A 13,136-nucleotide genomic window follows, 5' to 3' on the forward strand; every position below is an offset into this window, starting at 1 on the left:
TTGAGCGGTCATCTATATTTTCACTCTAGAAGACTCTGTCATTATTACGGATGCCATGAAGGGCATTGATCAAAGCGCAGAGCCCCCATGGCCCCCTGCCCTCCTTGATTAATAGGGCTCCTCTGAGAAACTATGGCCAGGAGGAGCCATTTTTAACCAGTCCTGTCAGAAGGAATCGCTCAGTGTTTACTTCCCAGTATTACAATCTGGGTTCTCCAAAGGTGTACACAGGATTATATAAATAACCATCATTTGCAATATGTTCAGGAAGAAATCTCCTCAGAAATAAATTTACCAGACTAAACTAGTTCAACTGTTGATAAGCTACCATCTCAATTAAAGGGTGGCAACTGAAAATAAATTGAGCACTAGTACACAGAACTGAAGATTAAAAAAACACACACAATCATGGAATGAGTTATTTGTGGCCAAGCTTAACAATATTTTGAGATGGAATTATCCTATTTACTCAGTGTGATCTATTCTGTTCTTCAGGCTTCCATTGCTTAAAAAGGGAAAGACAAAAGAAACCACCAAAGTCTTCAGCTTTATTAACGCAAACATATTTTTATTAAAGAGTGAAGGCATTTATGCTAAAGAATAGTTTACATATGTCGTAAAGCAACAGCGTGTCTTCAATAGGTGAGTCCTCCTCAGTATACTCCATGCTTATTCTACATGCCTTAACACGGGACCCACGCACGGGGAGCACGCATACACACACACAGACGCATACACGGGCACACAGATACACAGACCAAACGCTGACACCACCGCTCTCTGGATTTCTTTAGCGTTCATTTAAGGCTTCTGTAAGGTGCGCCAGTGCCCCTAACATTACCAGGATTCAAAACAGACTTCTGGAAAAGAGCAGCACTACCTGGAAAACCAGTCATCTGCTCTCAGCCTTAAATATATGCATTTTAACAAATCCTTTCCATTTTATTCAATGTTGACTCTGCACTTATAACATCTAAAGATCCATGAAACTCAGAAATCCCAGGCTTTTGTCATGAGAACTTCTCGTTAGAAATCATGAACTGGCAACTGTGACCCTAAGATATCCCCAATTTTACGATAACAGGACAGATTTCCCTTTAGATTCAGATGCACATGGCTTCTCCAGACAAGCCAAATTTAGAGATCTGATTCCCTAATTGAGTGCAATGGTGAGTGATGGGAGCAAGGCTTCCTTGGTAATTCCCCATCAGACTTGAAGCTTGCTCTAAAGGATTCAACAGCCAGGACCATCAAATGGAATACCAAAAATCAAAAAACCAAACTTATTGCCTTTGAGTCAATTCCAACTCAGCAACCCTATAGGACAGAGTAGAACTGCCCCTCTAGGGTTTCCAAGGAGCAGCTGGTAGATTTGAACTGCCAACCTTTTGGTTAGCAGCTGAGATCTTAACCACTGTGCCACCAGGGCTCCATCAAATGGAATAAGTTACCACAAACCAGGGCTGAAAAAAGGACTGCATGCATGGAGTTTGTCCACTTGTTTGATAACTCCTTCTCTTTTTCCACAACTTCTGTTGTTGTGGCCAGTTGGTTGGATTGTTTATTTATTTCATTTGCTTGGTTATTTTCTTCCCTTTTGGTGTCCTGCAGTGTATGTTGAGAATCCATCTGTCTAGAGATGTTGGCTTGGGTTGGAAGGGGAAGGAGGGCAGGGAGGGCAGGAAGAGGGAAGGGATAATTAGTAATTGCAAGTCTTCTAAGAAAATAGATGATGTGAATACAATAAAAGGGTACTAGTTGATATATTTATGTAATAAAAGCATTGTCTTTAACTGTGAATTAACTGCCAACTATTGGGTTGTTAGTCATAAAGCTCAGTGATGGCTGTGCTGGTCCCCATACTGAGGAGACATGCCATGGGGGTGGTGGAGCTCTCAGAATCATCCTGAGGCACTCTTTCAGCCTTTGCACCCACATCAGCCTCTCCACCCTCTTACGATGGATAACGTAGGTGCATCTAACATTCTTGCTGGGTTTCATAAGGCAAATTGGAATGATTCATCAAATGACAGCCACAGAGTATTTGCCTGAGAGTGGTGAAAGTCGGCATGGAAAGCTCCCAGAGGGAGGCACTGGAAAATAAGGAAAAAAAAGAAGAAGAGAGTCTAGAACCTTCCTCCCCATCCACACACCCACTCTCCTCACAGTCACAGCAGCAGCAGATTTCAATGCAACGTAATTACTTTAATGATACATTTCTTTAGATTTAGAATTGCTCTTCTGAATTTAAAAAGTGTGGTCGGCCAAGAGTTTGGCAGTCTTTTCATCCCAAATTTGAATCATTGATTATTCATCTATCATCTTGAATTCCTTGACCATTGCTGCCTCTGCTGAAGCATCCTAAGTCCATTCAGCCGTCATCAGATTCCAATTCCTGGGACACCTCTTTGGAGGAGCTGTTCCTGTGGATCCGGCCATCACTCTTCATACTGTGGAAAGTCTTCCTGAAGGCCTCCATCATGGCGTGGGCCAGCTTCTTGGCCTCAAGCTTGCTCTCGCACTCAACAGCATGGCAGTCCATCTGGTACGACAAGTCGTCATTGATCTCCCTGTACACCCAGGCGAAGATGTTGGGGCTCACGGTGTGGTCGGCTGTGCAGTAGGCAATACGGGCCACCTGAAAGGTATCCATGTGGATGGTGGCCTCACCTTTGTGGTCGAGGTGATGGAGCCACACTTGGAAGGGACGGATTTCCAGGAGAGCATTGGCTGGGAAGACGTCTTCTTGGGCTAGTGTGTGCTTCTTCCAGAGCTCAATGACTGGCTTTTCTGTGCAGCCAGAAAAAAACTGCATGCCCGTGGTGGACACTTTTCCCAGATAGGTAACCTGCAGAGCGAAGAGAGGGAGAAAAGGGAAGAGGTCAGCAGTAGGCTCTTCATTCTAGTTAAGTGAGGAACCCTTTGCTTTTGAATTAATTCTGACTCCTAGTGGCCATAAAGGACAGAGTAGAAATTCCCCATAGGGTTTCTAAGACTATAATCTTTATGGAAGCAGACCACCACATCTTTCTCCCATGGAGCAGCTGGTGGGTTCGAACCACCAACCTTTTGGCAGCCAAGTGCTTTAAACACTATGCCACCAGGGCTCAATTAAGTGAGTAGATATTCTCTAATGGTCACACTGGGAGGATGGAACAGCCTCTTTCTTGACCCATAGAGAGTAACTGTTATCAGAAATTCTACCTGTTCTCCCTAAAAAACTGCCCACTGGGCAAACACATTTAAATTTTTTAAATCGAGTTGGATTTAAAAAAAATATTAATTTCGAGAAAATTACTCTTCCTCTCCCCACCCACCTCTTTAACTCAAATTGGAATTGCTAATCTTGATCTTTTAACATAAGCTGGCATTTCTTTTTAAAATCAGGAATCAAGTCATTCGCATTATATTTTCAGCCAAAGGTACATAAATTCAATGACAGATGAGAGTCAAAAGGAGGCTACACTGGAAAAATACAATTTTTATTAAACTTATCTCCTAGACTGATTCTCTTTCCAGAACTCTCAATATTTGATTTCACGTGTGCTGTTTGTTTCTAGCAAACGCCAAGGATGCAAAAATTGTTCTCTATAAATTATGGCCTAAAGCATAATTATTTTCCTTCCAAAGATAACTTCCAAAAAACAAAAAATTACAGCAATGGCCAGTTATTTTTCATCCTAAACAATTTTTGACCTGCTAGATATCTGGTTATGAAAATAATAGAGTAAAAGATCTTAAGATTAAACCCAAACCCCGTGCCGTCCAGTCGATTCCGACTCAGAGCGACCCTACAGGACAGAGTAAAGCTGCCCCATAGAGTTTCCAAGGAGCACCTGGCGGATTTGAACTGCCAACCCTTTGGTTAGCAGCCCTAGCACTTAACCACTACACCCCCAGGGTTTCCATCTTAAGATTACTAGAGGTTAAAACTGGAATGCTGGCTTATCAGCTAGATGGACAGTACTTAAAAAAAAAAAAAACTACTCTTCTGAGAAAAATAATTCCAAAGGATTCATACAACATCTTTTTAAAAACTTATTGATGATTTACCAAGAAGGAGATTGTATTCATTCATTTTTTTTTTTTTTTTTTTTTACCATTGGGGCACTGCCATTACATTAATGTATAAAACCAAAGGAATAGTTTAAGAAATAACCCAAAATAGCACATAATTAGGTTCAAAATCAGTTGCACAGATATAAATACTTTGAGTTTGAGGAAAGAAAGACTAGGAAAAGGTCTCTTAGTGAGAACTGAGAAAGGATATTTGGCCAAAAGGCTTCCAAATTAGTGTTTACGTTTAGTGGGACTATACTGGTCACACAAAAATTCAATACAGAAGTTAAGTATGATTGCATCTTTTTCTGTATTAGTGCTTTGATTATCACTTAAACAAAGTGAGTTGGTAATCTCTCTAAAGAGATAACCTCCTAGTAAAGATCAATTGCTGCATATTCTAGAAACATTTACTGATATTCTATTACACACAGAGGCAATGTGCCAGTAGGGCATGAGGAGGGGTAAAAAGAGGTAGGCCAAAGCCAACAGGAAGGCAGTTACTGAACACGCATCCAGGGCTCAGGCTCTGAGGCAGGGAAGGCTGGGGTTTAAAGATCAGCTCCACAGCTCACCGGGTGGGTGGTTCTGGACAAACTTTTCCCCTTTGTACATGCACACACAGAGCAATGGTGCAAGGCAGAGGGTGGGCAGGGTAGGTGAGGGTACAGCAGAGGAGCATGGGTGCTCAGCAAAGGAAGCAATGCCCCTCTGCCAAGTGAAAGCCTTAGGGAAGGAAGTCATTTCCATTTTGAGGCACTGAGACTTAAAAAGGCAGCTCAGAGCCCAGAAGGTCAAGGTGGTGAAGAAGTGAAGGAAGCAGTAAAGGCAAGGGCTGCCATGGGGAAAGCCCCACCTACTTGGGCAAACAGTCCACTTTGACCTGCCCACTCACAAGGCCATGGCTGAGAAAAGCTCTGGAGAAGAGGCAGAAAGTCCATGACTGCTAGATACAGAGGCTGAACTAATGGAAAACAAAGACCTTGGTGGCCAATGGTTAAGCGCTCTGCTGCTAAACAAAAGGTTGGTGGTTCAAACCCACCCAGTTGCTTCATGGGAAAAAGTCCTAGTGATCTGCTCCCGTAAAGATCAGAACCTAGAAAACCCCATGGAGCAGTTCTACTACGTCACATGGGTCACCATGACTTGGAATCGACTCCATGGCACCTAACGACAACAACAATGGACAGCAACAGGTGTTGACAAGGATGTGGAGGAATTGGAACCCTCACCTGTTGCTGATGAGATTGTAAAATGGTACAGCCACTGTGGAAAACAGTTTGGGAGTTCCTCAAAAAATTAAATAAAGAATTAGCACAAACCAAAAAACCAAACCTGTTGCCACTGAGTCAATTCTGACTCAGTGACCCTAGAGGACAGAGAAGAACTTCCCCATAGGGTTTTTAAGGAGCGTCTGGATTCGAACTGTGACCTTCTGGTTAGCAGCCAAGCTCTTAACTACCGCACCACCAGGGCTCTAGAACTAGCATATGATCCAGCAATTGGATTCGTAGGTATATACTCAAAAGAACTGAAAGCAAGAAGACGAACAGATACCTGCACACCAATGTTCATTACGGCCTTATTCACAACAGCCAAAAGGTGGAAACGGACTAAATGTCCATCAGCACGTGAATGGATAAGCAAAATGTGGTACATACATACACTGGAATATTACTCAGCTGTAAAGAGAAATGAAGTTCTAATATATGCTACAACACAGATGAACCTTGAAGACATCACACTGAGTAAAATAAGTCAGTCACGAAAGGACAAATATGTGATACTACTTATATGAAATATCTATAATAGGAAAATGAATAGAAACCAAAGTTCATTTATGGTTACCAGGGGCAGGAGGAAGGGGGAAAGGAGCACTCAATGCTTAGGTTACACTGAGTTTCTATTAAGGAGACAGGAAAATTTGGGAATGGCCAAGCGTGATGGTTGAACAACATAATGAATGTAGTTAATGTCACTGGGCTGTACTTGTGAACATTGTTGAAATGTGGAATGTTTTGTTATATATATATTTATCACTGTCTTAATTTCTTAGTGATACTGTCTTTGTTATCTAGTGCTGCTATGACAGAAATACCACAAGTGGATGGCTTTAACAAACAGAAATTTATTCCCTCACAGTCTAGGAGGCTACAAGTCTGAATTCAGGGTGCCATCTCCAGGGGAAGGCTTTCTCTCTCTGTCAGTTCTGGAGGAAGGTTCTTGTAATCAATCTTCCCCTGGTCTAGGAACTTCTCAGCTCAGGGACCCCAGGTCCAAAGGACATGCTTCACTCCCAATACTTCTTCTTGGTGGCAGGAGGTCCCTCTCCTCTCTGCTCGCTTCTCTCTTTTATATCTCAAAAGAGACTGACTCAAGATACCAACCTAATCCCGTAGATTGCATCCTGCCTCACTAACATAACTGCCTCTAATCCTGCCTCATTACCATCAGAGAGATTGGGCTTTACAACACATAGGATAATCACATCAGATCACAAAATGGCAGACAACCACATAGTACTGGGAACCATGGCCTAGCCAAGTTGACACATACTTTGGGGGGACACAATCCAATCCACAGCAGCTACTATAACAGAAAACCACAAATGGGTGGTTTTAAAGAACAGAAATGTATTCCTCACGGTTTAGGAGGCTAGAAGTCCGAATTCAGGGGACTGACTCTAGGGGAAGGCTTTCTCTTTGTCCACTCTAAGGGAGAACCCTCGTCTTAGCTTCTCTAGGTCCTGCATTCCTCAGTTCTTTGGCAATCTCCATGGGGTACCTATCTTTCCCCATTTATGCCTGCTTTTCTGGGTCCAATCTGTCCTTTTTATTTCTCAAAAGTGACTAGGTTTAGGGCACACCTACACTGACATGGCCTCATTAACATAAAGAAAACCCTATTTCCAAATGGGACTATATTCACAGGTACAGGGGTTAGGATGCCAAAACATATATATATATATATATATATATATATATATATATATATTTTTTTTTTTTTGGTGGAGGGCACAATCCATAACTACCTCCACAAAAAAGGCTGAACTTTGGGGGTGGCCCTACATGGCCAGAGAAGCAGGGATGTCTCTGCTCTTGACAGAATACCACTGAAGGTCTGTGGTCCAAGGAGTGCCTGGATGTGATCAGGGTCATGGACTGGGAAGACTTGCCTGATGGCAGGAAGAAAGATGGATGGGGACGGCTGACTAACGATAGGATGCCCAGCCAGGAAGCTTTGCAACATCACAATCAGGGGGCCAGAGTGGCCCGAATTAGCAGTGGAGACAGTGGGAGGGGAGAGGGGGGAACAACTGGGAACACTATCACAGAGGTAAAACTGACAAGCCTTGGCAATAGATGGAGGGAGGAAAGCAACTCAGACAGCCACTATGAGCCCCTCTGTTCCCCAAGGAGAGCAACCAGTCGAACAGCTTACTGTCCTGTCCCTGGAAACTGGTGACAAAGACAACTTGGTAGGATAATATACGTTCTGAGCATTCTTAAAGAAAACTTACTGAACGTGCACTTTCTGTTTATGGGACTTCATGACACCTTTTTATTTATTTATTTTTAAACAGTTTTGTGATGTTTTTCAGTTTCTTTTTTTGAGACGAGACACTAATATCATAAAATTAATTAATGTTGTGCAAATATCAGCTCTAACTGGTTCCAAAATATTTCCATCACCCCCAAAGGACACCCCATATCCATTAAACAGTCACTCCCTACTCGGCCTCCCTCTGGCCTCTGGCAACCGCTAATCTGCCTTCTGTCTCTACGGACTTGCCTGTTCTGGACATTTTATATAAATGGAATCATACAACATGTAGCCTCTGGTGTCTGGCTTCTTCTACTTGACAGAATGTTTTGGAGGTTCATCCCCTTTTGTTGTGTTTATCAGGACTTCATTCTTTTTTATAATCCCTTTACTTTTGGAGGAAACCCTGGTGGCATAGTGGTTAAGTGCTACAGCTGCTAACCAAAGGGTCAGCAGTTCGAATCCATCAGGCGCTCCTTGGAAACTCTATGCGGCAGTTCTGCTCTGTCCTTTAGGGTCGCTATGAGTTGGAATCGGCTCGACGGCACTGGGTTTGGTTTTTGGTTTTTTTCTTTTGGAGTTCCTGGGTGGTACAAATGATTAATGTGCTCAGCTTCTAACTGAAAGGTTGGAGGTTTGAGACTACCCAGAGGTGCCTCAGAAGAAAAGCCTGGTGATGTACTTCTGAAAAAGCCATTAAAGGACTCTCTGGAGCACAGCTCTACTTGACACGTGTGGGGTCACCACAAGTCGGAGTCGACTTGAGGGCAACTGGTTAACTGGTAATATGTGTGTCACACTTTATGGTAAAAAGCACTCTTGTCTCCATTAGATCATTTGGCTCCTTGACAACCTGGGTCAGGATGGAGTATTATTATCATGACTCCATCTTTAAAGATGAGAACATCAGGTTCTGACCACGGATGTAGCCAGGATTGCTTAAACCATCACATGGTGGCTCTGGGATACAGGGTTTATACAACTAAGCGCTGGAGCTTTTGCAACATTTTGATGATTTATGAGAAAAATAGGACAGTGGAGACAGCTTGAAAAGAAACTTGCAGAATTCCTGGACTATTTTCTTATTTGATGAGAGCCATTTCCATCTGACTTCATTTTCAGTCATTAATTCATGATTCCCATCTTTAGACTATATAAGAAATCGTGGCTTTACATGGGCAGCCCGGATATGGTAGGTCCTCCTGAAGAATGGACAGCATTTCATGTCCGGCACTTTCGTAAATGACTTGCCCTTCCATGCTAATATACACCATTAAAAAAACATATCTTGTTTTACAACTGCAGGAAGTAAGATTCAAAGACCTGCTAAAATTTTCAGGTAAAATAGAGCACTACCTATATACAAAAAATATTTGTTTTCCAAGCTCAAAAAATATGTAATCTATTTAAATATCAAATCAGAGAAAATAAAACTCTTAATCTGTAAAACTGCAGACTTTTGGCATCTTTCCAAAAGTTTTATGTAGAAAGAGAAACATAAACATGTCCTACCCATACTAATCCAGAATATTCCATCAGCTTTGTCTTGCAAAGTATTTCTCAGGGTTTGGAGGTAGGAGAGTTAAAAGCGGATGATGTGGCTACTCCTCTCAGCTGTGATACTGACAAGGGCCAACAATCACACCCAATATTTGCTGGGGGCACCCAAAATTTATCCATTCTAAATTGGGATTGGCCTCGGTGGGCAGATAAGCCCATGCTCTGAGCACAGAATTAACTGATAGGTGCTTGGAAAGGCCAGTTCTCTTGTGACAGCAGCTCCATCCCCACTGCCTGAAAGTTTGACCATCTGTCCATCCCCGGCCTTGCCGGGCTCTTAGATGAGTCTCCTTTTGGATTAAAACGAGCTGACCTATTCAAACCTTCCTAAACAGCCCCAGTAACTTACCTCTGGTACCTGTGGGGTCTGGTCAACAGAAAACATGAGTAAGAGGGTCTAACTGATACAACTATGTGAACTTTGAGAAGTCAGTTAAATTCTATTTCTTTGTTTCCTTTACAGAGTTGATAAAGTTGTCTGAGATCCCATGAAGTTACACAAATACAAAGATATGCTGATAATGAGTTGGCACTTCTTCGAGAAATGTAGAAAAAGAATGATCTGAACAGAGTTTCTCTAGAAAGGGAAAGTAAAAATGATAAAATGATAGATCGAGGCAGTCTCCCCTCAGAATGACCCCTTTAAATCACCCTGCTCTCATCCATAATGGCCCATGTTCCCAAATCCTGACCTAGGTCTGTGTACCTTCCCTGATTCAGGTAATTATTCACTACTTAGCCAGAGTAGTTCCTAATTCTTCCATTAAGCTCTCTCAAGTTTGGCATTAGCCCATATTGTTGACTATATGTCAGTACAAACCACTACTTAGACTTAAGAAAAAAGGAATTTTCTTCTTCAAAGATTTATAGTTTAAGAGAAATGTACCTCAAGATTCTGTTTTTCAAGGGTAATCAAGTAAAAGCTTTTTTGAAAAACATAATTATTTTACATACCAAAGAGCTGGTTAACTGTGTGTACAGCCACGCCATTGCTGGTAGCCGTTGTCAAGTTGATTCCAGCTCATGGTGGCCCCATGCATGCAGAGTAGAACTGCTCCACAGAGTTTTCCAGGCAGGGACCTTTTGGGAGCAGTTCGCCAGGACTGACTTCTGAGGCACCTCTAGGTAAGCGTGAACCACCAACCTCTTGGTTAGTAGGCCAGCGCTTAACTATTTGCGCCACTCAGGCAGGGACTACCTCATGCAAGCAAGATGTCCCTCTATGCATATAGGGCCCCAGGCTACATGTGTCTCAATAAAATGGCAACTCTGTAACATGGGTTGTTATCCCTGTTTCCTTATACATCAGCTTCCATTAGGGAGTTACTCTACATATCCACAGAGAGATTGCTTCCTACCACAGTCTTCCTCATGTGGGGAACATTCTTTTTATACGCCTCTGTGGGCACATCCCCCCCATGAGTGAGAACACAGGACTCTATGTGCAAAACTGTCTTGGGAGTTTCCCCCGGCAACATACCTAAACACTGATGTCAGGTCTGGTTAATGAGAATCCTGTTATTGGGCCTGTCTATGAAAGAAGCAAATGTTTTCTAGATGAATAAGTCCCTTCTAAGCCTCAACTCGAAGAGCTGCAACCTTCCAGAGTCACAAACTGGAGAGAAAACACCAAAGCACTAATGGGTGAACCTGCTCATTTGTCCAAAATGGTAGATATTCTATTTTAAGCTGTTGTCACCCAGGTGTTGGAACAAAGGGACTGGAAAGATAACTACAGAGTCTTCAGGAGGAGCAACAACTAGTCGGGAACATTCAGTGAATATTAGCATCTTTTCTACGGCTGAGGAAAGAGGCATTGGGCAAGAAACGTATTTGGAATGAATCATCCAGAGAGAAATAAACAAATTGAGTAAAAACATGAAAAGTTTTTCCCATGTGTCATTCAAGAGCTTAAGCTGATGCCTCAAACACAGGCGTTTGCAATATGTGGAGATGGGCTTTGCCCAACCTTAACTGAAGCAATTATTTGAGAAGATTCACTCCTTGTGAAAATAGATGGAGGTTGTGGAGCCAAGGGGCCCGCCTGGGTGTCTGAAGCGTTAACAGCTTCAGACCACGAGAGACCAGTGTCCTCAGAATCTCTCCTCCTGACCCAGGAGTTTTCCGACAACACAGCCAGCCCTTCATTCATGAATCACCAGGCCCTGCTCATTTGTGGTAGAACAAGCCCGAGTGTCCTGACATCCATCCCTCTGACGGAGCCACCATGGTTCCCTTCTCTTGGAAGCCAGTCCCTACTCCATTCTGGCGCAAAAAACAAAAAACAAACAAAAAAAACCCTCTTTTGGTTCCTGACTTGCCTAACTCTGGACCGAACCGTGGGGTAGAAAGGGTAACAACCAAACTAAAACCAAACCCTGTGCCGCTGAGACAGTTCCAACTCATGGTGAACCTATGGGTTACTCAGAACTGCTCCATAGGGTTTTCTTGGCTATAATCTTAATGGAAGCAGATGGTCAAGGCTTTCTTCAATGGTGCCACTGGCTTGGTTTGAACCACCAACCTTGAGATTAGGAAATGAGCATGAACCATTATGCCAAGTTAAACACGGCATGGCTTGGGTGGGTTCAAACTGACAACCTTTGTAGGGGCCCCAGACAAGGATGAAAGATGGGATGGATTACCATTTAAGAAACCAAGCACTTGGTTTCCTGGGGATCTTCCATTCTCCAAGCCAGATAAACCAGATTCACAAGGCCAGCTTTGGTCCAGTTTCCTGTGGGTTATCTTAAGGGTGATGTGCCAAGAACAAAGACTCTCCAGAGACCTTCCTCAGGATATAAAAGTTCTTGCTGTTCTTTCATTATCTGTAGGAGGCTTCCTTTCCTCAGCTGACATAAAATCACAAGATATGAGCACCGGATGAGAAAAACGTAACTGAAATCCTAATAGCCTTTGGGATACAAGGCAAAAGATGAGAAAAAAGAAGAGCTGCTCTTAACCCTGGGCCAAATACCGCAGCCAAGCTCTTCCTCTCTCACATGAATTCCCAAACATGCATTTCAGAAATGAGCAAAATAGGCAGATTTCTCACCCCAGCCTGAACCTACCCCTTCCCTGCCAGCCGCAGAGGAGTAAGAATCCACCGGACCCTTTAAAGAGTGGGGATGGATCCATGTACCCATTACCTAAAAAATCCACAATGGAAACACCGTCTTGCTGATTCTGATCAAAAACTTGTATTACCTGCTTTAGGCCATGAAGATGGTGTTAAAGGACAAACATTGTTCACCAGGAAATCTAGGAAGTGACTGTCAGCAAAATAGTACACTCAGGGGGTTCTAGCAGAGTGGGGAAGGAAGGCAGAAAAGGAGCTACCGGAACCAATTTCTAGCCCCCTAGGAAAATGCTGGTGGCTGCTAACTAAAAGGTCGGCAGTTCTAATCTACCAGGTGCAACTTGGAAACTGAATGGGAAAGTTCTACTCTGTCTTATAGGATCTCTATGAGTCGGAATTGACTCAACGGCAATGGGTTTTTATTATTTTTTGGGGGGGGTTAGGAATCAACAACAGCAGCAACAATACCAGCTGCTAACATTTACCGAGTGCTTGCTTTATGCCAGGTGCTGTGTTAAGTGCTTTATATGCATCATTAATCCCCATAAAAATTCTATGAGGTGGCTACTATAATTATCCTGGTTTTATAGACTAGGCCACCATCCATCTGGCAGCTGGGAGCACTGTGGTGGCTTCTGTGTTGCTGTGATGCTGGAAGCTATGCCACCAGTACTTCAAATACCAGCAGAGCCACCCACGGTGGACAGGTTTCTGTGGAGCTTTTGGACTAAGTCAGACTAGGAACAAAGGCCTGGCAATCTACTTTTGAAAAAAACAGCCAACAAGAACCCTATGGATCACAATGGTCTGATCCCATTGTGCATGGGGTCGCCATGATTTGGGGGCCGACTTGATGACAACTAACAACAAGCAGGAACCAGGCGCCATTCTAGGC

General features: G+C 43.1%; 1 protein-coding gene across 1 annotated transcript in view; it reads right to left on the reverse strand.

Moving 5' to 3' along the window:
* Positions 1-538: 538 nt before the first annotated feature.
* PID1 (phosphotyrosine interaction domain containing 1) overlaps positions 539-13,136 on the reverse strand; it is a 261,404-nt gene continuing 248,806 nt past the window's right edge. The window contains exon 3 of the mRNA XM_049888380.1: positions 539-2,848. Coding sequence (XP_049744337.1) covers positions 2,372-2,848 — 477 coding nt within the window. The 3' untranslated portion in view covers positions 539-2,371. The remainder of the gene's footprint in view (positions 2,849-13,136) is intronic.

Source organism: Elephas maximus, chromosome 6, assembly GCF_024166365.1.
Source record: "Elephas maximus indicus isolate mEleMax1 chromosome 6, mEleMax1 primary haplotype, whole genome shotgun sequence".
Lineage (NCBI taxonomy): Eukaryota > Metazoa > Chordata > Mammalia > Proboscidea > Elephantidae > Elephas > Elephas maximus.